The following is a 25,450-nucleotide window of genomic DNA, read 5'->3' on the forward strand; positions in this document are numbered from 1 at the left end:
CGATAAAAACACCAATGTCGTTTGTTCATCACTATTAATCGGTTTGCTGTCAAATAATGTGTTGCTATGACTATATAGAAATGTTGCCATTCTTAAACATTTTAGATGTATATATTACAAATAAAAAAACCCATTTTATTGCAGAAATGACTAACAACTGCAATATCGATGTTAATAAAATTATTTACTTATATATATATAGGTATATTTCAATAATTAATTTTGTATGTATCTATTCCACTATAGTTACAAAGAATGTAATGTACTTGTTACCATAGCATTAGTGAAACAAAACAAAACAATCTAAAAAAAAACATATAGAATTGTATACGTAAGATCCAATATATACAGATAAAATGTTGGAAACTGGTTGGTACTTATTATAAAATAAAATGTTTGTTTGTCTAAATGATTCATTGCGTATTTACTAAGCTACGGACTTATGATTTGGCATAACTACCTCACTTGTTTGTATTGAATGATAATGGAATGGTACAACCTCTTACGCTAGAGGTATACGATGGAGGGGCACTAGTGGAGGATGATAAGATGAAAATGAAGTCAAGTCAGTTAGCCCATCGTGACAAATTCATTAAGAACTAACGATGAGTTTGCACTTGGTGAGGTCGACTGACATACATATGTAGTTAGTAATTGTCACCATCATTGCCAACCTTCTTCGCCGTGCCAGTATTTTTTTTTTAATTTGGGATGAAGATCATATACATTTGTTAATCCGATGTTCCGATACCCGGAAGTGATCATAGGAATATAAATGTTATAAAAAATCCTTAATATAGCATAAACCATTGCACCATTCAATATTCATGTATACAAAAAGACTAAGTATCTACCTATCTTCGTATCTATCAGATCTAATTTATCTTTTAGAATTTCGTGGAGCATCTCGCAACTGGCTCCTGCATGCTAGGTATGTAAGGGGCGAACACGCAATGTGCATGGAGATAGCTGATGAACTGCAAAAGCAGTGTCAGAATACACATAGATATGCACACTTTATTAAGGTAGGTGGGAATTGGTATAAATTGTTTTAAATCCTAATTTAGGCATAGAGTAATTTTCTTTTTGGAACATTATAATGACTTCATCGTGACCTATCTCTAATACACACACACGCATACAGTTATACAAATACATGTATAAGGGTGCACCCTTCAAACCTAAACCAAAGAATAAATGATTCTATTTTTGATAGAAAAGTTATCCTCAGATTCTGACAATAAATAATTCTCAGAGTCAGAGAATAAACCCTGAAAAATTAATTTAAACTCTGAGAATAAAATATTCTCAGTTTAAGAATAGTTTTTCTTAGACTATGGGAATAATTTTAAAGGAATCATCCTTAATAAATATAATTTAAACTTTGTATCTACAATAACAGCCAAGTTAATTAAGATGTTACAATAGGGTTTGGTGTTAGCGGATGCTGGACGGTACCAAGAAGCTCTGGAGAGATTCCATAGCTGCATTAGACTGCAACCTCATGAGCCTGAACCATTGAAGGAAGTCGGAAAATGTTTGTAAGTTGGTTTCTAATATAAATAAAAAAATCAGTTATTTACGCAGGACATTTTAATCACTTATGTAAGTATGAATATTTTTCCCCTACCGTCCATTTCAGTTGTTTGAGAAGAACTAAGAGAATAAAAAAATAAATCAATAAAAAATGTCTCTACTTTATGCTGTACTTCCATAGATTTCGTCAGGGGCGGTTCCAACTTTCCCTTGAAGCGTATTTAGAAGCTGATAAATTGACAAAACACCCTGATCCAGACACCTACTGTGCTTTAGGTATGTACACCTATATGATATGGTATATATATGTATATTATAAATATACCTGTAACTGAAATGACAGTATACGAGAGCATAACGTCTTAGTCATCCGCAATGGCAACACGTGACGTCATGATGGCGTCTGTGGCTCTCTTCATAGCACTTGATTGCCATTCCAATAAAAAAAAAAAATTATGACAATGATGAAATATGTGACTACTAAAAATATAGGTACCTTCACTGGCGGCGGACCAATGAGTAGTGCCAGATATACAACAGAAATACAAATCTTTGTCCCGTATTAGGAATCGAACCTTAATAAAACTGAATATTAATAAAAACAACGGCCTAACTTAATATGATCTCTGCTATAAACCTGATTCTCGTCTGGTTTTTCATAAAACAAAGTTTGACTATTAAATAATTGATGTTCTTTTATCCAATGATACTCCACAGCGGAATGCGCATGGAATCTTGGAGATTCTGAACGCGGTGTGGAGTGGGCGAGAGCTGGTGTTCAGGCGGGCGGCGGTGAGAGAGCCGGCGCGCTGCTTGCCAAGCTTCTACTCTCTTGTGATGATAAACAAGGAGCACTGAACGCTTACGACCATGCATTATCGTGAGTCCTACAACATTGAAATCCGTGAGCCATAAAATGTGTATAAAGAACTTTTGCGCAAATTATATATTTGTAATAGAATGGTTTGGGAACTTAGTATAAGAAAAGGATAAAATTTTCGTTTAAACAAAACTGTGCTATATTTTCACTAGTATGCAAAGTCTGCAAAGTTTTGGGCTTAGATAAATACTAAAGAGAAATGTGGGTCTAATATAGTTTATATAAACTGTTGTTATATAGCCCTAAATAAATAACATCTAGTCCGTGACTAAGCAAAGCTTGTACTATGCATGCCATACAACTGTTGCACAACTTAAAATTAAATATCTTTTTACGCAAAGAAACACCCAGACCAATATTAATACAAAATTACAAACATATATCCATGTTTATAGAGAGCCTGGATCGAACTCACGACCAAAAAAAGGCAGTGCGCTAAAACAATAAACTGTATGCAAACATGTATTACCTAACACGTATTCTCTGCAATTATTTAAATTTAGAACACACGCCTGTGGTGCGGACACTCTGGCTGCAGCGGGAGCTCTTCGTCTCCGACTTGGTGACCCGCGACGTGCCTTTCAACTCCTCGGTGCAGCATTAGCTCAGGAACCAACACAGCACGCTGCAGCTCTCGCATTAGCGGCTATGCTGCTGCAGCATAAAGATCTGGATGCAGCCCTGGCGAGGTTGAAAGCGGCTCTAACAGCACATCCTACCTGTGTGGCCGCACACACCAATTTGGGACTAGCATTGATGGCGAAAAAGAAATATATCGCTGTGAGTATAGATAATTAACTATATATAATAAATTGGCTTAAAAAAACAGAAATTCAGTTAAGTTTCTTGCCATTTCTTCTCTATTAAATCTGTATACTAAAATGGACGGTAGGAAAAAAATATTAATTAAAAAATTTGGCGTTCCTAAGTGATTAAAATGTCTTCCATGAATAAATTGTTTTTGATGTGATATCCCACGGCGCTGCTAGTGAATTCATATAAAAAGTATGTAAATTTATTTATCCTTTTCTACACAAAATTGTATACATGGCAGACTCAATACCTGAAGGTATTCTCTTACAGTCTCAATATTTTAGTAAATTTAGTGTATGAACTATAGTGTGTAGTAAATTAAAATTAAATCTGTTCAGTTGTTTTTGCGTAAAACAGAAACAAACTACCATCCATCCTCACAATTTTTTTTAAAAAAGCGTGCTATATACATGGTAGTGTGTGTACATATTTAATGAGCTTTTTATTACGTATAATTAAAAAAAAAATATGGATTTAATGTATTTTAATCGTAATTAAAAAAAATACTATTCTTGATTCCCGCTGTATATAAACTATGTGTGCAAAATTTCATACTATTCTGTCCTCGCAATTTTTTGCTTTTCGCATTATTATAACGAATTATCTCTAGATCAAGACATTAAAAGCACAAATTGAGTTAGTCTTTTCGGATTTCAGGCTCTGACATGTCTGCAGCGAGCAGTCTGGGCGGCTCCACTTAGTGCTAGAGCCGCTCATGACCTCGGCTTGACTCTGCTGATGTGTAAAAGACCTACATCAGCATTCTGTAGACTAGCGACGGCAGCCGCTTTACAACCTACTCAACCATATACGGTCAGTTCTGAAGAACACTTCTGTTGGCACGCATAATCTTTCTTATCCTTATTAATATAAACGCAAAAGTAACTCCAGCTGTCTGGCTTCAGACTAAAACTACTGGACCAATTTAAATGAAATTTGGTATACAGATAGTCTAGACCCTGAGAAAAGACATAGACTAATACTAAGTAACTAAAGACGAATACTTTATAATGCTATTAAAGGGTTGTAAGGGGTTGAAAGGGGTGATGAGGTTGTATGGCAGTATTGTCATTTTTAAAATTTGAAGCTTGAAACTTATGTTTTAGGCTGTCTATTAATTATAAATAAATATAACATTCAAAGTTTGTGAAAATTTTACCCCTAAGAAAATCGACATTTGTATAAAGCTAGGAGGAAGAATAATTTTCTTGATTTTTGGTCAAGGTCCCTATAATACGCAGATGAAGTCGCGGGCACAGCTATTTATGTATTGCATAGAAAAAGATTGTTTTTTTTAACCAATAGTCATCTTGTTGTTTTCATAAAGCATTTAACAATGATTAGACTTGTTACAACAGGTGCTCCTTATAGGTGTGGCTCTGGAACGTCTCGGAGACAGTCGAGCTGATGCAGCGTATGCCAGAGCGATGGCGTTGGCCCCCGAAGATCCCCTAATCAGGTTAAACCTAGCTGGACGGCACGCGCGGGCTGGTAGACTGCTTGAAGCTGTAGAGGAGGCTGCAGTTTCAGCGGAGTTGATAAATAGAGAAGAGAAAGTTGATAGTCAGGTAAAGTACATCGGTATATTTTTATAAAAGTATCTATACGATTTATTATTTATATGTGATAGAGTTAATAAAATCGGTTAATTTGAATTTATCCATTACAAACAAAATCCAGACGGAGTATAATTAAGCTCTATCTGCTAAAAAAGTGTTTGGACTACAAATTTAATTTATTGAAATATTTTTGGTATCGGCCAGAACACCAAAATTCGAACTCACGACTTTCGGAGTCAATAAGTTTAAATAGTAATACGTCATAATGATCTCAAAGCCAGCTCAAACAACAAGACCGCCTACCTGATGGTAAACGATAATCATCGCCTGCAGACATGAACTGCACTACGGACATCGAATTATCATGCATTGCCATTCGAGGTCTCAGACATCACTTTTCTGTAATTTCACTGTCTAACCGCACCACAACATAAATACAGCTTATTAAAAAGGTGGCTTGGGGGCTCATGTAACTTGGTTAGACTTAAGTGCTTACAAAGAGGTCTTTTTAGTCTACCTTTGGTAAAGTTTACTCTACCTTTCGGGGTATTGCTATTGTTTCCAGTTGGCAAGTTGTCTGGCATCATTATTGGCAATGTTACGGGATGCTGGCGTCGAGCTATCGCGATTACCAGACGTACCAGATGCGGACGCAACTTTGCCAGTCGGGACCACAAACGATTCAACTACTGCAGATGAAGAACGCTTAGCACCGGACGAGGTTTAGATGTAGTACTACACCTTGGGCCAAGTATGAGGGAAGGGGAAATGTAACCATAATATGGGATGTAACCAATGGCTATATTTCCACAAATCATTATTCCATCATTAACAACGACTTCACCTAGTTGATGTTATAATAATTAAATTATATACATATGAATGAATAGACGAATAGATGTTTTCTTTCATGCAAAATCTACTGACGGATTTTGATGAAACTTTACAGTAATATAGCTTATAACATAGCAAAACCATATAGGCTATAATTTAAAAAGATATGTAAATTGTGCGAAATAAATTAATATGTAATGTCAAATAAGTGATTCAGAAGAAGTTACGCGGTCAGCTAGTAATAAATAATTATGTATTTATTAGAAATATATAGAAATATTAGAAATATAAAAATACAGCAAATGTATATTTTTCTGTTTATCTATTGTTATTGAGCAAGCAATAAAGTACGAATGTTATTTATTATTTAACGGCTTCGATGAATGTAATGCAATCATGTTTTTATTGCATGTGATTTTTATAACGCTGTGTGCGGCAGTGGTAAGTACCTACATAAATAATTTAAATATATAAATAGTAATTTTTATTTAAACAAACCTTACTATTACTGCTACTACCTTATCCACTAGATTGAAGCACATGCTAACATGTCGATTAGTTCACCCTAATCATATGATTTATAAAACTCTTGCGTCTTTTATTTCCCATAATAACATTAAATTTTAATACCCATGATCACTAATTTCGAGTAATTCCAAAATTTTACCCGTTCATTTTCTGTTTGTTAGGCTTAGTAGTCTCTTGCCAAAATAAAGAAAAATGACGAAAAGAAACACAAACAAACAAAATAGAGAAATATGACGAATGAAATTTACATATGGTCACGAGGCATGCATATAGTGACGGATACTTTAAATACTTAAAGCCATTTGGTATTTGTGAACAACTTTGCTATATGGCTTACTGTACACATTTTAATAGTGCAATAAATAATAAAATTATTAACAAAATAACTAATGTCGTAGATAGAAGGCAAGAATCGAACGGCAAGTTTAATAGTCTTGCCTCCTCTAGTACTCGGATACGACGAGCTCCAAGAAGAGGAAGAAGTTAGAGAAAATAATGAAGAAACTAATGAAGTGAAATTACGTGGTACCCTTAAGGGTACAAACGAAGAACATGTCAATGTAGAGGAAAATTTTAATGCGATACAGAATAGTCAGGAAGGTAACGGAAAAGTGAAACAAATTGAGCGGGCAAAAGTAGATAAAAACATTGAAACACAGAAACTATGTCCGTGTCAGAATAAAAATAAATGATAATAAAGTCCATAATTCATAAATGTAACTATAGAATATATTTCAATTATACTTACCTATTGTTTTAATGAATGAAAATGAACCGCCCCCGCCACCCCTTTTTGTAAATGATAATCGTGACCTGTATACATGAACAGCACTACGGATATCACGTTATCATGTAACACCCGTGATACCACTCATGCTACCATTTTGGCATTCCAGGGGTCTAAGATGTCATATTTCTTCTGCTCTAATTTCATACAATGAAACGAATAGGGAAAATACATGTTAAGCAATAGATATTTTTTTTAATATATAATATACACAGAAAACATTAACATCGATTCAATCATATTCATGAGTACAAATGTTTGTGCTCTGCGAGGAATCGAACCCGCGGCTAATGTAAAGCGATGTCCTAAACCGCTATGCCACCGAGGCCGATTATTATTTTATTAGCTTGCTTATTATTTTATCAGCTATTGTACAGTGTCTATGTTTGAGGGATTGAATAAAAAGAACATGAATATTTTTCAATTATTTATATTGAAATTATCACCATCTTAATACCAGCACTGAAGGGTGTCCACGTTATACGTTCAACACAATGATTACACAAAATGATTGTTTGACACTGATCGGAATATTAATAGTGAATAAAAGAAAAATCAACGAAAACAATGGCAAAGCCGGTCTGGCTAATATGGACTTGCCTAAAGGCACTTGAGGTCAAATATTTATTTGCTTGGAGTTACAACTTGGCAAGTCATTTAAAATAAATAATTACAAATAATAACGGCTGTAGATTCTCATTATAAATATAAAGTTATTTCCTACTTTTTAATATAAGTAACTATTATAAGCTCAAAATATTCTGAATTGATTTAAACAATTCTTTCACCTGTAGAGAGGAGAAAGTAAAATCAGCGAGTTTCATAGACTGTATTTTGTTTTTAAAATTATTAGATATCTCTACAGTAATCTATGGTCATCCACAGTATTTAGTTGTAACTTAAATTTTACAATAATCATCTACAGCTCAATAAATATATCAAAAATAAAAACAAACAACACTCTAAAGTCCTCCCAAAATACAGTTTCACAACAGACCGGCTCAAGGCTACAAAATTATTGCTCTATATTAAATTTATTTGCATTACACAAATCAGTAATTATATTATAAAATAATTGTACACGTTTCATTATTACCTAGACTATGTTCAGACTAAATGAGTTTACATTGTAGAAAATGTAATTTTATATAAAATTCTTTCGATTTTATGTTTAAGTAAAATAATTCAGTCTGCACATAACCTCGCTGTAGGTACAGTGCCGATTTTGTTTTATTTTAGGCTATATTGTAGGTATTTCATGTAAAGATCTATTGTTTAAGGCAAGCTGATTCATAATTTTATGCAATTATTTAAAAGCCGAGTATACATTACAGAGAATACATTAATATATCTCAATTTTGAATATTACGGAAAAGACGCTACGATTCGACAAATAGTGTGTATTCGAGTTTATGTATCTAAAATGTTTATTTCTATTCATTACTATTATAACCAGTATAGCTGTTCTTTCAAATATTATTCAATTTACAAACCAATACTACTAAATAAATAATATATTTAAGAATCAACCAGAAGTTTTTTTTGTTAAATAAAAAATACATAAGGTTTATTAAGGTCATATTATTCGTCTCAGCTCTACCTGTGAAGTACCTACATGCTATGAAATTTATTGATCACTTATTTGTGAGAACTTTTGATATTTATCGTTATGATATTTATTGTTGGTTTTGCAACAATTCATGTCTGTTCGTTTTCAATATAGAGTAAGATTTACGCCGAATGAGCACTGGGTCGACTGGCAGTGCATTTTATGTACTGGTAAAGAATATTAAAGTATCTCTATAGAAAATATAACGTTCACCATTTGATGTGAGAAATGACGTATTTCAAAATCGTCCAAGTTGATAGAGTAGTTAGTATAAGTTCCATGCAAATATGAACCTTAACTTAATGTGTAGATACTTTATTTTTGCTTTTATTGTGTTCAAGATAAAATGCTGTCGCTTAGGTGCGTAGCAACGATTTTCGGCGTAAATCGTGTTTAACATAAATTATGTACATATGTGTTACAAAACCAACATAGAAAACGTCCTTTCCGTATATCAAGTTGTATATCTTGACTTTTATTATAAATCTAAATGAATCACTGATTGGGAAGATACTGGAAGTCTCTATAAGATGTATCTCAGCGCTCTAACTAAACAATTCGCTTTATATTTACATTCTATTAACATAAACTAATGTCGAGTTATTAATTTTGTGATAACACTTCATTATTCTTACATTCCTTTGCTGATTTGACACATCACAGGGTTGGCAAAATATTTTCTCAAATTTGTATAGTGTTTTATTACTTAATGACCCAGTGATACGGTGCATTTTGTGTCATATATATTTTTTTATGTGATTGCTGGTGTAATTTTATTTGGCACACATTATTATTTTAGGTAAGTTTACTTGCTAATTCCCTTTAATTAATTAATTCCCTTTAAAACCTATCGCCAACATACTTAAATAGCAAATAACACGGATATCATATTTATACTGAATTACTAATACCAAAATTTAAAATATTGAGATTGTTTAAATGAAATTCATATAGAGAATTTACTTTTACTGATCTTGTATCCGTGTTTTGAACGCACATTCCACTGCATCCACCACTGGGTCCTAAAGTTCGTTTTAAGATGGATTTTATAATATTGTATTGTTATTTTATGAGCTGATTATATTTATATTATTAGTACTTTGCCCAACCCTCTTTCACACCACAAAAAGTACAAAAGTCCTTCAATAAACTTACACACTATGCCTTTATTCCGCCTTAACCTCTGAACACTGTCCAATCTTCGTCCACTATATTTAAATATTATTTTTCTATCTTTATAAATGCACTTCTTGATAAATTTTATACCTACAGAAATTATGATGGTAAAAAAATAACTAAAATAACTGGCTGAAAGGTGTATTTAGAAAAATAAAAAATAAATGCAAATAAAGTGAAATATATACTCTGTGGTGTTAGAAATACAAACGGACAGGGTATATATTTATTTGAGTTTCAAAGTGTGTAATATAGTATTTTAGAATACGTTGTATTCCGAAACCTTTTGTTTTTCAACTGAGCATGTAGCTTTATCAAGTAAATAGCGAATATATTGACTGCAAAAATCGCGCCATAACTTCCCGCGCAAATGTGGCAAGATGGCGCATAATTGAGATCTTCGCATCACTGGGTTTAGGGGTTATTATATATACCTTTTCCGTTTAATACATTGTATATCATGCTAGATAATAAACTCAACGAAAATCGACTTTAATTGTAATAAGTAAAAGGCGATTTTATAATAATAGTAATTTTTTAGTTATTAATGATTTTTAAACATGTGATATTATGAACATGAATAACATAGTTTTATATAATATATAACATTGGATGAAGACAACAAAATACGAAATCGGTATAAAAGTGTAAAAAAGAAAAAGGTGTAGAAACATATAACTATATGTATCGAATACTCGAGAATACTGAAACAATGATGGCATTGCTTATCTCACACTTGGACTTACTATATATTTCTTTGGTGTTGTGTCATTTTCATAATGATTATCCATTGCTATTGGACGCTATAAGAATGGCGCACTATTCACCTACCAACGCTCTGCGTTTTGTGTTCGCAACGGCTAAATACCGAATAAATCAGCAATTTACAGATTATATAAAAGTACATTGCGCTCACAAAACGCAGGAGGACTACTTATAACAACTATAATTCTCAGTACTAATCTTACATTGCCATATATTTACATAACCCTATAACTATTTACACAAATGGAATCATTGAGATCATTATAATATTACTTACAAATTACATGACGTTCACGAGTTAGCTATAGTAATTAAATTAAATAATACTTTAGAATAGACTGGTTTGGTACGCGAATGTACACTAGTACCATTACATGAGGTAATCGTCTACCGCAGTCCGCAACCATTGCTGTATTCTGTACTAAAGTACTAGAGAGACGTCGTATTATAGACCCAATCAATTGCAGTGATATAGCCACACTGCACACCGTCATTCATCTGACACTCTTTATTGCAATCATGTATTTTTATAGACAAATTTGTTATTTTCATGAAATGATGGCGAGCTGAGTATTTAGATACGTAAATAATTAAATGTTAGTGTCTGTTTCATTATATTTCTCAAACGCTCACATTATTTCGTACTGGGTATAGCTTAATTATAGCGTCATCTCTAATATAATACCTCAATGACCGCAATGGTCTAATATTTTGGGACATGTTCTTTTTACATAACATATTGTCACATTGTGATTACGAAAAATATATACACGGTTTTCTATTGCACTGTGTCAACAAAAAACAAGTAAAAATTTAAAAGAAACGATTGCACTAAATTTACACAAAAAAAGTTTTTCAAAAAAAGAACATTTGTTTTAAATAACGTTCTAACTGACATAACCAAATGTCATTTTGAATGTCAAACTTCAAGTGACAGGTGCCAAATTCGAAAGTCAAACTTAACTTTTTTATTGGACATATTGCATTGGAATAATAATGTCGGTGGACGAACAGGCATTCAGCCGAAGCGCTCCTTGACCAGGAACATGAGTTTCTTCTTGCCCTTGTACTTGAGTTTGATCTCCTGCAGCAGCGCCGCGAACTGGTGAGGTCCGTCGTGGGCGAGTGCAAACGTGTCACGCGCTTTGCCTGTACAAACATTTTAAAGTAAATAACTGTTCATCCACTTCATCCATTTTGTGTGATAAGAGATAGCATATAAATATAAAAATTTATTTCATTAAGGTTACAAAGAAGTAGACAGACTTTCGCATTTATAGTTATCATACAATCCCATCACTGTCACTACGAATCATTACACACATATTTTAAGACACATGCAACCGTACCCGCAGTTTAGAAGTGCAATCTGCACTCGTTTTCTATTCAGTATCGTTCAGTGAAGCTGTAGGCCAGCTGCGACCAACAGCATTAGAATAGTTCGAAAAAAACCACCTTATAAACATTTGTATTACTTATGATTGTTATATCGGTCGGGGTGTTGTCTGTTGTGTGAATTGTTCAGGGATATTATTATTATAATTGGTCGGCGCTGGTGTACGTACCGAGGAATTCTACGAAGTCTGCGTAGTGCCTGGGCGAGATGTGCGCGAGTCGCGCGTGCGTGGTGGAGGCGTAGGCCCGCAGCGCGGCCTCCAGCAGCGGCCGCAGCGGCGTGGGCGGGCGCGGGGGCGCCGGCCGCGCGCGCGAGCACCCCGCCGCCGCCACGCAGCACCGCCGCAGCACGTCCGACTGCAACGCACACCGCACGCTCAACACACGCACTCGACATCTGCCCCTCCGATGATCCCCCGTCCAATTCAAACGGGAATTGAAATTACGACGGTCTGAGCTGAGGTTCGAACCCCTAGCGGTGCTACAGACTACAGCCGTATCCGTCAAACGGGAGTTGGCCTTTATTATTTAAACAGTTATTAGAAGTAACTTTTGTAAACGTATATATGTTTCTATATGTCGTTGAGTCACGCTTATTTACGATAATACACACTATTTCGTAAGATATGGCGTATGTATGCCAAGTCACTTAAAAGTCACATAAAAGAGCCTTGTGCTCAGTAGAACAACGTTTTTTTATAAATATGACCCATAGATACTTGAAGAAATTCGATTAACTTATTAGATGTTTAATATGAATCGACTTTATATAACTTGTGTTATTCAAGAACATATATCACAGATAACAATATATCAGATACCGTTGTTATAAGAGTTATTGTATACTGACCAGCACGGGTGCACACTGCACGTTTTTGACGAGAAGCGGGAGCATCGCCTGCAGCTCGGCGCGGCCCAGCGAGTGTGCCAGCGCCACCGCCCAGTGGATGTCCGCGATCGCGGGGTGGCTGTCCTGTAATTTAAAAAGACGATAAACTTTTATAGCTCCTATATATTACTAGCTATCGTGACAGTAGTCTTTTGAGATAAAAGAAAGCAAATGTCCATCATCGTTATAAAATCTATCTTCAAGCTAAATTTCATTAACATTAATTAAATTGTTTAGTAGTAGAAATGTGAAACCAGACAGCCAAACATACAGCATCCGCCGCTATATACGTCTGTACATATGTACGCAGAAGGACGGAAGGCGAGCGTACCTGGTTGTAGTGCAGGTGCAGGTTGCGCATGGCGAGCGTGGCGAGGCGCATGGCGCGCGCGGGCTGTCCGCGCTGCTCCATGTAGCGCGCGACTGCGAACAGCTGGCTGGAGGCGAGCGTACCTGGTTGTAGTGCAGGTGCAGGTTGCGCATGGCGAGCGTGGCGAGGCGCATGGCGCGCGCGGGCTGTCCGCGCTGCTCCATGTAGCGCGCGACTGCGAACAGCTGGCTGGAGGCGAGCGCGCCGCGCGCCGCCGCGCCGCCGACGGCCGCGCAGGCCGCCTCGAACGCTCCCGCCGAGCCCTCGCACACCGACAGCGCACTCAGCGCGCACCCCGGCGGGTCCTGCGACACCGCACACGTAACAACTCACATTTTTCCGTTCAGTACGTTATTGAACTATGCGACTTTCGTTCGGTTCGTCTATTTGGCAGCTGCGACTTTGGAATGCACCAATTATACACATATCATAAGTTTCTTGCTTTCTTATGATGAATGAGTCATAGAATAAAAAATATGACTATTCAAAGGTGCTTCTGTTGAGTTTATTTGAATAAGGATTGTATGTATTTCTATAACGAAAGTAACAAAGGACAACCGTCCGACTGAATTGAATATATATGACCCCTGTAAAACAGCGAGTATGGAACGATTTGGACCCAAACTAAAATAATAAAAAGTTCTAAGAAATAATGTCGTACGAATTACATATCTTTAAACAAACTATTAGACGTCTACATATCAGTTACTAACGAATAGACTATAATGTTAAATACCTTGGCGGCACACTGCAGAGCCAGCGTGCGTGCGCAGGCGCTGAGCTTCTCCTGCTGCTCGAAGGTGAGGCCGAGCCGCAGAGCGGTGGCATGCGACATGGCCGCCGCTGCCACCGGGCCCGTCGCTTCCGTCGGCGTAAACAGCTCGTACCTTCATAGAAAAACAATGTTTTACGTTTGGAAAAAGTATTTAAGATCGCTTATTCTTTTTTTATGAAACGAACTTATTATTAATCTACTCAAAAAAAGACTAGATTTAGTTATACTCGTTAGGAATATGCGATAGTTAGGCGACTAATATCGCAATTCTTTCTGTAAGTAATTGTGAAAAATACCCTAATCAATTCTCTGAATACCTTATTCGGTATTAAAAGTAAATTATAGTTTATATGCAGACATATTAATAACTAACCAATTCTGCATAATAGAGAGCAGTGCGTCCAATCCAAGTTCTGTAGCACAGGTCACCAGCCAACGCACCATTTCTCGCCTCCGCCAATTTACCGAAGACAATGTCATCCGCAAGACCTGTAATCAAAAATATTTATAATTTAAAATCACAAATCTAAAGTAGTATGTTTGTAGATACCTAGTGGAAGAGTTTTCTGAAAGCAAGTTGTCTATTAAGCACGCTTATAGGTAGGTAGAAGAAAACCTTCCTGAAAGTTGAGTACAAAAAGCAGGCGCAGGCTTACTGCGACAAGTTGATTATGAGGTGGGATAGCGCGCCCTGCGCGAGCCGGGACAGCAGCAGTAAGAGGAGTACAGCAGCAGGCAGGAGTACAGTAGTTACCTGGAGGCCGAGTTCGAAGGCGGCGGCGAGTAGATCGCGGTGGTGGTGCGGCGCGTCGGGCGGCGCGGCGTGACGTAACGCGTCCTGCGCGAGCCGGAACAACTGCGCGGCGGACCGCACGTGACGCTGTGCCGCCGCCAGGGCCGCACGCAGCCGGGCCGGACTGCCTCGCGCGGCGCCTGCGCAACACGCACCAGGATCACATAAGTTTAAAGCCGAAATTATAATCTAGCATCATTCTCGACTTAAGAGTGTGTGCGTCGGGCTGCCTGACGCCGCTCCTGTGCAATGCGCACTGGATCACACAAATATTATACGTAGGAGAAATAATAATGTAGCATCATTCTCAACTTAAGAGTGAAGTAGTTAGGTTGTCTAGGCGTTAGTTCGCCCTAGTTGCATGTGGATATTCTACGTGAACTAACCTAGTAGTGCGCTGGCGAGTGCTGCCTGCTGCTGCTCAGCGTGCTGCAGCGTGTGCCAGGCGCCCGCGCCCGTCACCCCCGCAGCGCCGCCAGCTAACGCACCGCTACCGGCCAACCCCGCGCCGTCAAGCGCGTAAGCTTCCTCCACCATCGGCAGCCTGCATGTATACCAGAGATCTCAGTACAAACATGTATAGAAATAACTTCATACATTATGTACAAACACCAGGGTCATCTAGTCTTATAGTAGAGCAAACTCTGTTTACATTTCATCTATGGATTATATCACTATTTTTTATCACATAGTCAGTTTTTGTAATACAATGATGGCAAATATACCAAAAACCGAACCGTTTACCATCAGTTATTATGACTGATGGTAAACGGTTCGGTTACCGTAGCGTATGGATGCTTAGAGGATGTCGTGTGCCTTACTCTATCTTAAGAAATCTTAATATACTCTTTTTGGTCACTGACCGCATGGCGCGCAGGCCGACTCGGTAGGCGAGGTCGGGGTCGGCGGGCAGCAGCGCGAGGAAGAGGAAGCGCGCGAAGGTGTGCGCGGGCGCCGCCCGCGGGTGCACGCGCGCGCCCAGGCACGAGGCCGGGCCGCCCGCCAGCAGCGCGCGCGCCACGTGCGCGCACACGCCGCCCGCCGCCTCGCCCTCCACGCGCTGCAGCTGCGCGATCAGACGCTCCTCCTGTCGAGAACCACTCTTTTAGCATAAGCCTATACGACGGCAGCAGAACAGGTAAACAATAGGCTTACACGACGCAAGCGCGTGCCCCGATGACATCAGCCTGTACGGATCTCTGTGACTTTCTAACGTTTGCTGCGCCAGTATACGCTTAGGCTTACTTTGGCATACATGAACTGACTTCATATTCGTCTTATAATCTACGGCCGGAAAGAAAGTTGTTTATTATCGGAGACGGTAATGTAATCTGCATTATCGGACGTTTAGTTTACATAACTCTTTAAAATATATATGTTTCCATATAGGTAGGTATTTTAATAAATGAAATAAATAAATAATATCACTAACCTGTTTACAATACCGTTCTTGTGCGTAAAGGCCACTAGGTAGCATTCTCTGCACGCCGAGGCCCAACAGCGCGGCCTCTAGCGCGAGCGCCAGGTAGGTTTCTTCAGGGTTTTTGCTGCCCGCCACTGGTACATGCTGGTACCTGTTACGACAAAACCGTCACTATGTACCGGTGGTTTAGGAATTGTCCATCTGTATAGCAGGGATGTTAGGGAGCTCCGTAACCGTAACCGAAACTATCGGATATCCGATATAAAAAAATATTCGTAACCGTAACCGAATCCCAAACTTTTGTTTCGGATACGGTTATTCGGTAACCGAAACTATCGGATATCCGATCTGTAAGGGGAATCCCAAACTTTTGTTTCGGATACGGTTACGGTAATATCGGATAGGGGCGGAGCCTAAAAAAACTACCAAATGTTGAAATAAAACCATTTTATTAGCTATTTCTATTTTACTTTTGAAATTCTTTAAAAAATCTAATCCGTAACCGAAATTATCCGAAACTAACGGATGATCCGAAATAATTTCATATCCGTATCCGAAACCTATCCGTATCCGAAATTTCATATCCAAAACATCCCTGCTCCTTCCCTGCATCCCTGTATTGAAATACAATAATTATCGAACGAATCAAGAAACATTGATATCTGAAAACATCGTTATTTCCTTTTGACCTATCGGATATCATATCGTTTCGAATGATCTTTTATTGTCGCTGTTATAGGTTGATAAATGATAACGATAAATTAAAAATCAATCATTTTTAATTCCTGATAATTCCTGATAAATTCACACCGTGGGTCAACGGACCTTACTTCATCCGTATCGTATCTATCATCTTCCATTGGTGACGAGATACCCTATCTCGGATCCTATACTGATAGAGCAACTGTATGAATTATTCCATAGTTATAAAAATTACATGCACTGTTACCATCTTTCATTAGACATTGGTTCCATTATTCCATTTCAATAGATAGTGAAAAATAGAAGGTCAATTACCTGGGTGGCAGACCAGTGTTAGGCTCCTCGTCCAGGTAGGCGGTGTGGAGCCGCGGCGAAGCTCGCTGATCATCAGGCGCTAGGCACGCATCCGCCAGGCACTCATACACACACCAGATGGCTTCTAACGTCCACCCCGTCCAGCATCTGCTATCTGTTTGACGAAATATAAGTAATGTTTTATTTGGAGGTCGGTTCTGTTTTAGCAGCTCAAATGGAAATGTACAAAGTTATGAAAAGTAGTGATATTTTTTATTTATATTATAAGTATTGTTATGAGAGTGAATTTTTGAAGTTATTTCCGAAATAAATGAAAATGCGACTACACTCAAGTCTTGTAAAGAACAAAGTATTCGTGAATTTTTGATTAGGTATTTGAAATGTAATTTGTAGCAAAAATGTTGATTAGGATGTCAATTTATTTGTCTATTTAATTCTGCCATTAATTTTGATGTACAGGCTGTTTTAATGTCAAAGGCGAGACATGAAAGTCAATTTTATCGAGGAAGGCTATGGGCTAGAAAGCTAAAACCAAACCAAAGAAGTAGTAATGAAAAGAATTTCAAAAACTGCCAAAATGTGACAAACTTAAAGTTACTGGTCAGGTAGTATAATAGTAAGTATGAGGAGACCTCTGCCGATGCAGCGCTGGGAGTGCGAGAGCGCGCACGTGGCGGCGGCGGGCGTGCACGTGCCGGCGTCCATGTGCGCGACCACCAGCGACAGGCGCGCGCGCTCTCCGCACGAGCACGACCCGCCCCCCGCACACGCCCCGCCCCCCGCGCCCGCCGCCCCCGCACCCGGCCCCGCCCCCGACCCGCACGTGCTGCTGCCCGAAGCCTCGCCGCCGCCCGCTTCGTGCCATCGGTGCTGCGCCACCTCCTACCGAACGAATACCGATCGATACTCATTACTATTAGGTTTCTTTTGACTTGCTTCAGATATATTAATGATTACTAAGCAACTCCTTGTATATTTTGCAACAAATTATTTATATAATTAGTTTTTGTATGAAATATTTTGTTTCATTATTCTGATATAAATAAAATAGAAAAAAATGCAATTTATAAAGTTGTATACTACTGAATATCGACTGCTTAATTTGTTTAAGCATTACTAATTCTCTATAGAGGAGGGAAAGGGGATTGTTGGTAATAGGGACTGATGACCCCATTGCTAGCAATTCACCAATCAAATTCTCACATCTCCACTTCCCTGGAAACCATCGTGATAAATTCCTTGTGAATTTGTCACGACTAACTGACCTGCCTTTCATCTTATCATCCTCATCGGTGCTCCGCCAGCGTAAATCATTAGCGCAGGCGGGTGGGAAATTGCATTATCATCCATTCAAATTCTCTATAGATGAGTAGTCGCGTACCTGTCGGTGTCTCATGGCCCTCGCTGCCGCCACGGCCAGCCGCAGCGCAGCCGGAGCCCGGCCCGTCGCCCGCAACGCCTCTATACGGGCCCCTACCACTGGCAGGTGCTCTGTAAAGTACCAAATACTTAGTCACTACACTTAAGGCCTAATCAGCAGGTTAACTTTATCTTGTTAAATTCTGGTCTAATATCTAGGTTACATTGATGTAATAGATAGTTACAGGGTAAAGGGGCATGACACCTTAATATTCAAAAATTACATTATTAGAGGTACCCGTCACATCATCAAAATGATCCCAATTTGTCATATGACAACGTTACTTTAATGAAGAGTTTGAACACATATTGAACGGAGAAATTTACTGTAGCGGGGATGTCAACAATATTATCGCTGTATGCGAATCTGCTCTTACTACGAACGTCCTTGGTGAGCCGAGTCAGTCTGCCGTCCGTCTGTCATGCTTTGCCCAGAGTGAAGGACACCCTGCCGCTACGATTTTTTCCGTTTTTGCGATATATGAGTGATAAAGTGTATTCATAAAATAGTAATAGAATGGACTATAGTTTAATTTTATTATGTACCCTTTCAATATATCAGCGACGTTTGCTACTTACTATCAGGTGTATGAGTTTGTTAAAGCTCATATCTGCTTCCGTACCCCGTAATCTTCTTTCACATCAACGGTAACCTATAGTCATTTTTTTAATCTCAAAGGCTAAATTGTAAATATCAAATTTTTAAATAATGTTATTCCGTTATATATAAAAAATACACCAACCATGCCATAAAGGTTGTCCGAGATCATTGAACTTGGGGTAGGACTGCGGAGCGGCGACAGATGCACCAGCCTTCTCCGAAGGCTTCTCAGGGTCGGAATACTCGTCGCTGCCCAGGATATTCTTCAGGTGATCATTCTCCCAAGATATGTCTACCGCGTCCAATGCTCTGTGTACAAATAATGAAATTACTTTAAAATATACCAGATTATTTAATGATAATTATCCACACCAATACAAACAGAATCATGAATATCATTGTCTTTGTCAACTCATGAATATTGTGCTGGAATCGAAACCGCTATCGGATAATGAAGGACAGTTCTTCACCGAGGTCTTAACTATATTTATTAATAGTCATAGAGAAAGGATTTTATGTTTTATCTACAGGAAGCAACATTAAACAAATGCGAAATCTCAGCAATACTTGGATCGTAAAAAAGTTATCTAAGATATTAGAAATTTGAAGGCATTTTTTCGTAATTTTTTCGTATCAACAATTACTAGTTCACGTACGCATTATATACGATCATTTTAAATTAACACGGTGATAAATGAAAAAGATCGATCCATCGAAATATTGAGAGTTTATAAATAAGATTATGTTGGAAAATAATCCGATTACATAATAGGTACAATTGTATAAAATCGTCAAAAACAGTTTTAAGTAATAATCTGTGCCTAACCACCCATGTGAAGCTGTGGTACAAGATATATCAAAATTACTCACTTATGAAACACAGTGCGCGGCGCGCTCTGCGGCGCGGACCGTTGATTGTGTAACCTGAGTCTCTTACTTGCTCTCCTATATTCACGTTCATAGCTGAAAACAAATAATAACCTCTCAATAAGGAATTGATATGGAGAAGATTAGTCCATGGGTTAAGGTGGAGAACCATAAAAAGAAGGAGGAAGGGCACTATTAGTAATGTGGATTAATAACCCCATTGTTATATGCACCATGTCAGGTTGACCAGATGTGATTCCCTCTGGAAATCATAGTGATAAATTCATGGTGAATTTACCATGATGGGCTAAATAACCTGACCTAATCATCTTATCATCTTCTACTGGTGCCCGGCCAGCGTAGACCGTTACCGCCAGCGGGAGCACCATTCCAATATCGTCCATAAGAATAAAACCGTAAAAAGAACAGAGTATGTAAATGGAAATCTGTCTTTTTCATTATTACTTCAGGGGGCGTATTATGAACTCTTTAAAATCCAGTCAGTTTCCAGGTAGTTTAAGCCGTAAACTGAATAGGAATAAGAGTTCATAATACACATCACTGATTTTATTTTTATTTTTATTATTATTTGGTGATTTAAAAGATTCTGGGAGTGTAAAGAGATATAATTATTACAACATCCTAGCAATTTTACATCATCTAATGTTGGAAAGATAAATAATCAATAACAGAATTAAAACTTACTTATTAGGCCTAGATTCTTCGTCAGAACTTTCAGAATGGGAATGCATCTCTCTTCTTTGTCTTTCTCTATGTCTTTCTCTGTAACAAAATGGAATATTGAATATAGAGCATTTCTTTTACCAAAATGTGGGGACATTTTCTTCATTTCCATTTTAGTACAAGTTTAATGTAATTAAAAAATATGGATTACAAATAAAATATTAGCCAAAATTGGGTCAACTGTCACTTTCATTAACTATAGTAATATAGTTATAGAAGTATTTAATAAAATCATGAGGTTTTATTATTTATAATGTTGTATCGTTTATAAGTATATGGTATTTATTACAAAACAACATTTTTCAATGAAATAAAATTAAAATTAAAAATCAATATACCTCATAAAGATATCCACAAGAAAACAGTTTGGTCCTATAATTACCAAAAAAAAAAAGCAAACACTTGCAGTTTCACGGAAGAAAAGGTGAGAATAGGGTTTTCTACTCATGTGATTTAATAACATTCAACTGCCTGATAAATATAGGCAATGCTCACCTATCTCTCTCCTCTCTCTCCCGCAGTCTCTCGCGATCTCTCTCCTCTCTGTCACGGTGGCGTTCTCTGTCCCGGTCTCTGTGGTCCCTGTCGCGATCCCTCTCATTTCTTTCTCTTTCTCTTGCGTACTGAAATATAAGTATAAATTATAGGTTAAAATCATATTACGATAGGATGCATGAGACTTGTTACAGGCTAACTACTAGGCCCACCATTATTCGGTAAGCGTTTTTACCTATATTTTATTTCTATATTGTAATACTGTTGGCTTAATACGACACCTTACTTCTGATGGTCGCTGGTTTGATTCCAGTATGATACAAATATTTATGTTCATGGGTATGATCAGTTTTATAATTATAAAAAACATATAATATGTTTCTATCAATCATTTAGCACTTGCAGTACAAGTTTTGCTTAGTTTGGAACTAGATGGCGCTGTCTGAATTACCTTTGGTTATTATTAACACATTGTATTCTAAATCTAAGACTACGAAATTTAAATATAAGATTTATACGAGTAAACTGGCGTTACTAGAGATTCATGAGGTTAGAGAAATTATATACAGAAGAAAATATACCTTACCAATGGAAAAGACCTATAATCCGGATCCTCAGTGGGACAAACTTCTACTGCGGACCACTTCTCCAATAAATTCCTCCATTGCATCCTATGATTCTTATTGCTGCCAGGGTCCAACACTATGCTGACCCACAGAGCACCAAGTTGTTCCCATAGTTGCCTGCATTTCTCTGTCATGGGGGTGTTTTGGTTCCTCCACAACAGGAGTCGAGGGTCTGATAGGAACTGCTCTGTCATTAACATGAGCATTCTGGGGCCGTTCGAGTCTTGGGCTCTTAGCATTTCTCTAACCTGAAATAATGAAAATTACAAGTTAATATATCTTCACGACTTTTAACACTTTGCTTTTTTGAGAAAGGACCTCACTTTCTTGAATATTGACTTCTTGGCTCTAGTTCTATGGTAAAAGAACCAGACTGACTGCCAGTAATAGTATTTGAGAAACTGATTGTGTACAGGAATTAAATTATAATTTATTTTTGCCGTTCTGGATAGTATCTGGCTCAAAGGAATTCTTTAGCAATTTAACCAGGAAATGCTTTTAGAACATGATTACCTATGGGCCGGTAACAAGAGGGGTTAATTTGAATTGGATTGTTATAGCATTCATTTTCATTATTTAAATATAATATTGCTCTATATTTAAACAATTAATTCTTAATAATAATAATTACCTTCGAAAATAGTGAATTAAGTTGCTTATTCGCATTATAATAGGTTCCCTGTAGTAAGTAGGCGCGGACTTGTTCACAGACCTGCAACAAAACATTTACAGATAATCTCACGGCCGTCACAACTCACTACATACATTGTAATGACTTAATAATTGCCTCACTAATTATACACCAGTAGTACGTACGTTCGGATATCTACTATCTACCGATTTGATGTAACGTGGGCGAAGAAAGGTCATAAATAGTCATTAATACAATATTAACCTTTACCTATCACTTATTTGAACTCATTTCACACAATTAGGGGTTGATTTGGAAAATATATAAAGAGTTTTGTTTACGAAATTCGTCACACTCGTGAATGAATGCCGTTTTGAGAACTCTATTCTGGTGGAAAGAATAGTTAATTATGTAAATGTAATTTAATGAGAATTAGAGCAGTTTCATGTTATTTTTAGTTCTTAACATATTCCATGGGGGAGAAAGGATTGTTTTTAATGGGTCCACTGGTCATTACTAACAATTCCTTCTTAACTTGTTTTCTTTTATGCTTATCCGAACGTCCACTGCTATATAATGATATAGTTATCTTTTTAACTGCAGTTTCTCTCTACGCTCGTAATTATTTAACAACAGTTATATATATATACTATTTCGAGAAAATAAAAAAGTAACATTGGCTAAACTATACTATAGATTAAATGTTATTAGGTATAGCAAATCCTAGTGAAGGTTTCCTTCTGAAAAACATAACCTTCAAAACTCAAAACACATTTTTATTCTTCTCGACCTACTCGAGCAAGGAACATAATACTCTAAAGAATCCTCGAGTTTTTATTTCACTAGCTCAACAATACACTTTCTACAGACTCTATAATATTACCGAACACACTGTAGACTAATTACATTTTAGTTTTATTTATTTTTTTAAATTAACTTCAACTTCAATAATATTTGAATAGATGATTCTAAATTCTTTAGTTAATAACTAAAATCTTACAATAACGACTTTTATAAGCCTCATACCTGCTGTTCATCTAAATGCCAAGCGTGATGAGCATCTGGAGGCGGGCCAGCGGTGGGGTCTGGTGCTCCACAGATCCTGTTAATCGCAGACCTGGAGGAGAAAAGGGGATTGTTAGTAATATAGTTTAATAAGCCCATTGCTATGCATATACAGTCACGCTATTTTCCCTAATGAATTTAAAACTGAATCTATATTTTTGGAAACATGTACAAGGTCCTTTGAAAAGAATAAGAGCTTGTCCATTCTCCTTAGCACGTAAGCACTCCGAACTGACGGTAGGTCTATATATGAGTATATTGCAGACTCTTATGATAGGTCATTAATAGGAGTCTGTAATAGACCTACACTACTACTCGTAAGGATACTTTAATTTGATTTGATAGCAATATATCATATCAGTTTCACCACGCAGTTCCCTGCAAACCATCATGACAAATTGCCATTTGGCAAGGTGTGCTAACTGATCTGACCTCATGCTCTTCGTATCATCCTCCACTGGTGCCCCGTCAGCGTAAACCGTTAGCGCATGATCCATCAGTCCATTATCATCATTAATAAGAAAAATACACACCTGGCCTGCAGCACCTCGTCAGCTAGACGCTGCGCTGTCGGCAATACTTCTGTATGGTGCTCTGCTATGAGGTACTGCACAAACTTCTGTAACTGTTGTCTGTCCATTTGCAACAACGTTTCTGGAATTAAATCAAATTAGCATTAAAATATTTATATATACAAATAAATAACATTTAACTGGCTGTTTTGCTATCACTTCCGGTTGTCCGAGTCCGAGTGCACAAGATGGCGGCCTATGAACAGGAATTCTGACAAAAAAGGCATCATACGAGCTACGCGCGGACGAGTTGCGCTGGTCTAATAGTTTATAATATCTAGTTAACAGCTTTTCACTAAATGCATATGAAAATATATATATTTATAGTGAATACTGTATATACACGACATTTACGTTTTTTTTTTAATTTTTTTCTGTTTGTGCTTGCTAATCTTTAGCTGGCAGGACTAATTTTGACTTTTGATTTTATTTGTCAATTTAAAAATCATATTCATATCCAAATAATAATATAACAAAATATATTAAATGTAACTCTATACATTGAAAACAAAAAATCATCAAAAAGGTCTAAAATATTTAATGATATTGTAACATAAGTAAAGGTACCAAAAATTAAAAAAAATAACATAGCACGTCTTGTTATCATCATTAAGTCTATTATTGAATCCAATATTGAAAGTCCCCATGTTTAAAGTGATATGCAATATTTAAAATCACCTGATATAGGCACCCTGAGCCTGACGGAGTCTGCATTCCTGATGCGGTACAGCGCCAGCGCCACCACATGTTGACACCAGAATATGTCCCGAGCTTCGCAACTGCACGTTACACCTGTGATTTTGCATCTGTGAACATAACGGACAGATTCTATTTTAATTTATGTAATTAGAATAATATAATATCATCAGAATAATACATAGTCTACAAATTTCACGCAGTTTTCCGCGGGCACAGCTAGTATTTAATGATTTATTCTTAAACCGCCAAATATTTTATTAATGTTTTGTCATTCTCAAGGGTTATATATTATCTTCATTAAAAAAAATACAAAACACTGTTCTTTATCTTTGTTTTATATGGCTGCCACCAATTTAGACCGATGATTTCACCAACGTCATGGTTTGAGAGACACGGTGGAATTTTGTAGTTGTGGCTTTTTTTAATGTGCTCAGTAAGATTCGACAATTTCCAAACTGCCATAGTTATTTAAGTTATTGTTTTATATCTAACTATCTACTCGCCCCGGATTCTCATACTACATTTATCTTTACATCTATACGTATAAATAAAATTGGAGTGTCTGTTTGTAATATTGAAATA

General features: G+C 37.2%; 2 protein-coding genes across 2 annotated transcripts in view; one reads left to right on the forward strand and one right to left on the reverse strand.

The window, feature by feature from the left end:
- The first annotated feature begins 279 nt into the window (after window positions 1-279).
- LOC131851477 (Bardet-Biedl syndrome 4 protein homolog) lies at window positions 280-5,626 on the forward strand. Its single transcript, XM_059201981.1, has 9 exons — window positions 280-369; window positions 892-1,025; window positions 1,429-1,541; window positions 1,718-1,812; window positions 2,254-2,416; window positions 2,920-3,196; window positions 3,887-4,042; window positions 4,588-4,797; window positions 5,354-5,626. Exons 1-9 carry the CDS (start codon window positions 357-359, stop codon window positions 5,513-5,515), a joined length of 1,323 nt encoding a protein of 440 aa, XP_059057964.1. The 5' UTR covers window positions 280-356; the 3' UTR covers window positions 5,516-5,626.
- Window positions 5,627-11,423: 5,797 nt separating this feature from the next.
- The window catches only part of LOC131851424 (zinc finger SWIM domain-containing protein 4-like), an 82,267-nt gene continuing 68,240 nt past the window's right edge, over window positions 11,424-25,450 (reverse strand). The window contains 22 exon segments of the mRNA XM_059201922.1: window positions 11,424-11,636; window positions 12,053-12,239; window positions 12,733-12,855; window positions 13,225-13,446; window positions 13,878-14,028; window positions 14,290-14,405; window positions 14,671-14,849; window positions 15,096-15,253; window positions 15,573-15,796; window positions 16,142-16,283; window positions 17,150-17,303; window positions 17,782-18,031; window positions 18,531-18,640; window positions 19,312-19,478; window positions 20,040-20,132; window positions 20,742-20,819; window positions 21,276-21,403; window positions 21,862-22,149; window positions 22,533-22,613; window positions 23,559-23,649; window positions 24,131-24,251; window positions 24,848-24,975. Coding sequence (XP_059057905.1) covers window positions 11,506-11,636; window positions 12,053-12,239; window positions 12,733-12,855; window positions 13,225-13,446; window positions 13,878-14,028; window positions 14,290-14,405; window positions 14,671-14,849; window positions 15,096-15,253; window positions 15,573-15,796; window positions 16,142-16,283; window positions 17,150-17,303; window positions 17,782-18,031; window positions 18,531-18,640; window positions 19,312-19,478; window positions 20,040-20,132; window positions 20,742-20,819; window positions 21,276-21,403; window positions 21,862-22,149; window positions 22,533-22,613; window positions 23,559-23,649; window positions 24,131-24,251; window positions 24,848-24,975 — 3,322 coding nt within the window. The 3' untranslated portion in view covers window positions 11,424-11,505.

The sequence above is a fragment of the Achroia grisella genome, unplaced genomic scaffold (genome assembly GCF_030625045.1).
Source record: "Achroia grisella isolate CSIRO2021 unplaced genomic scaffold, CSIRO_AGI_Agris_v1 utg783, whole genome shotgun sequence".
Classification (NCBI taxonomy): domain Eukaryota; kingdom Metazoa; phylum Arthropoda; class Insecta; order Lepidoptera; family Pyralidae; genus Achroia; species Achroia grisella.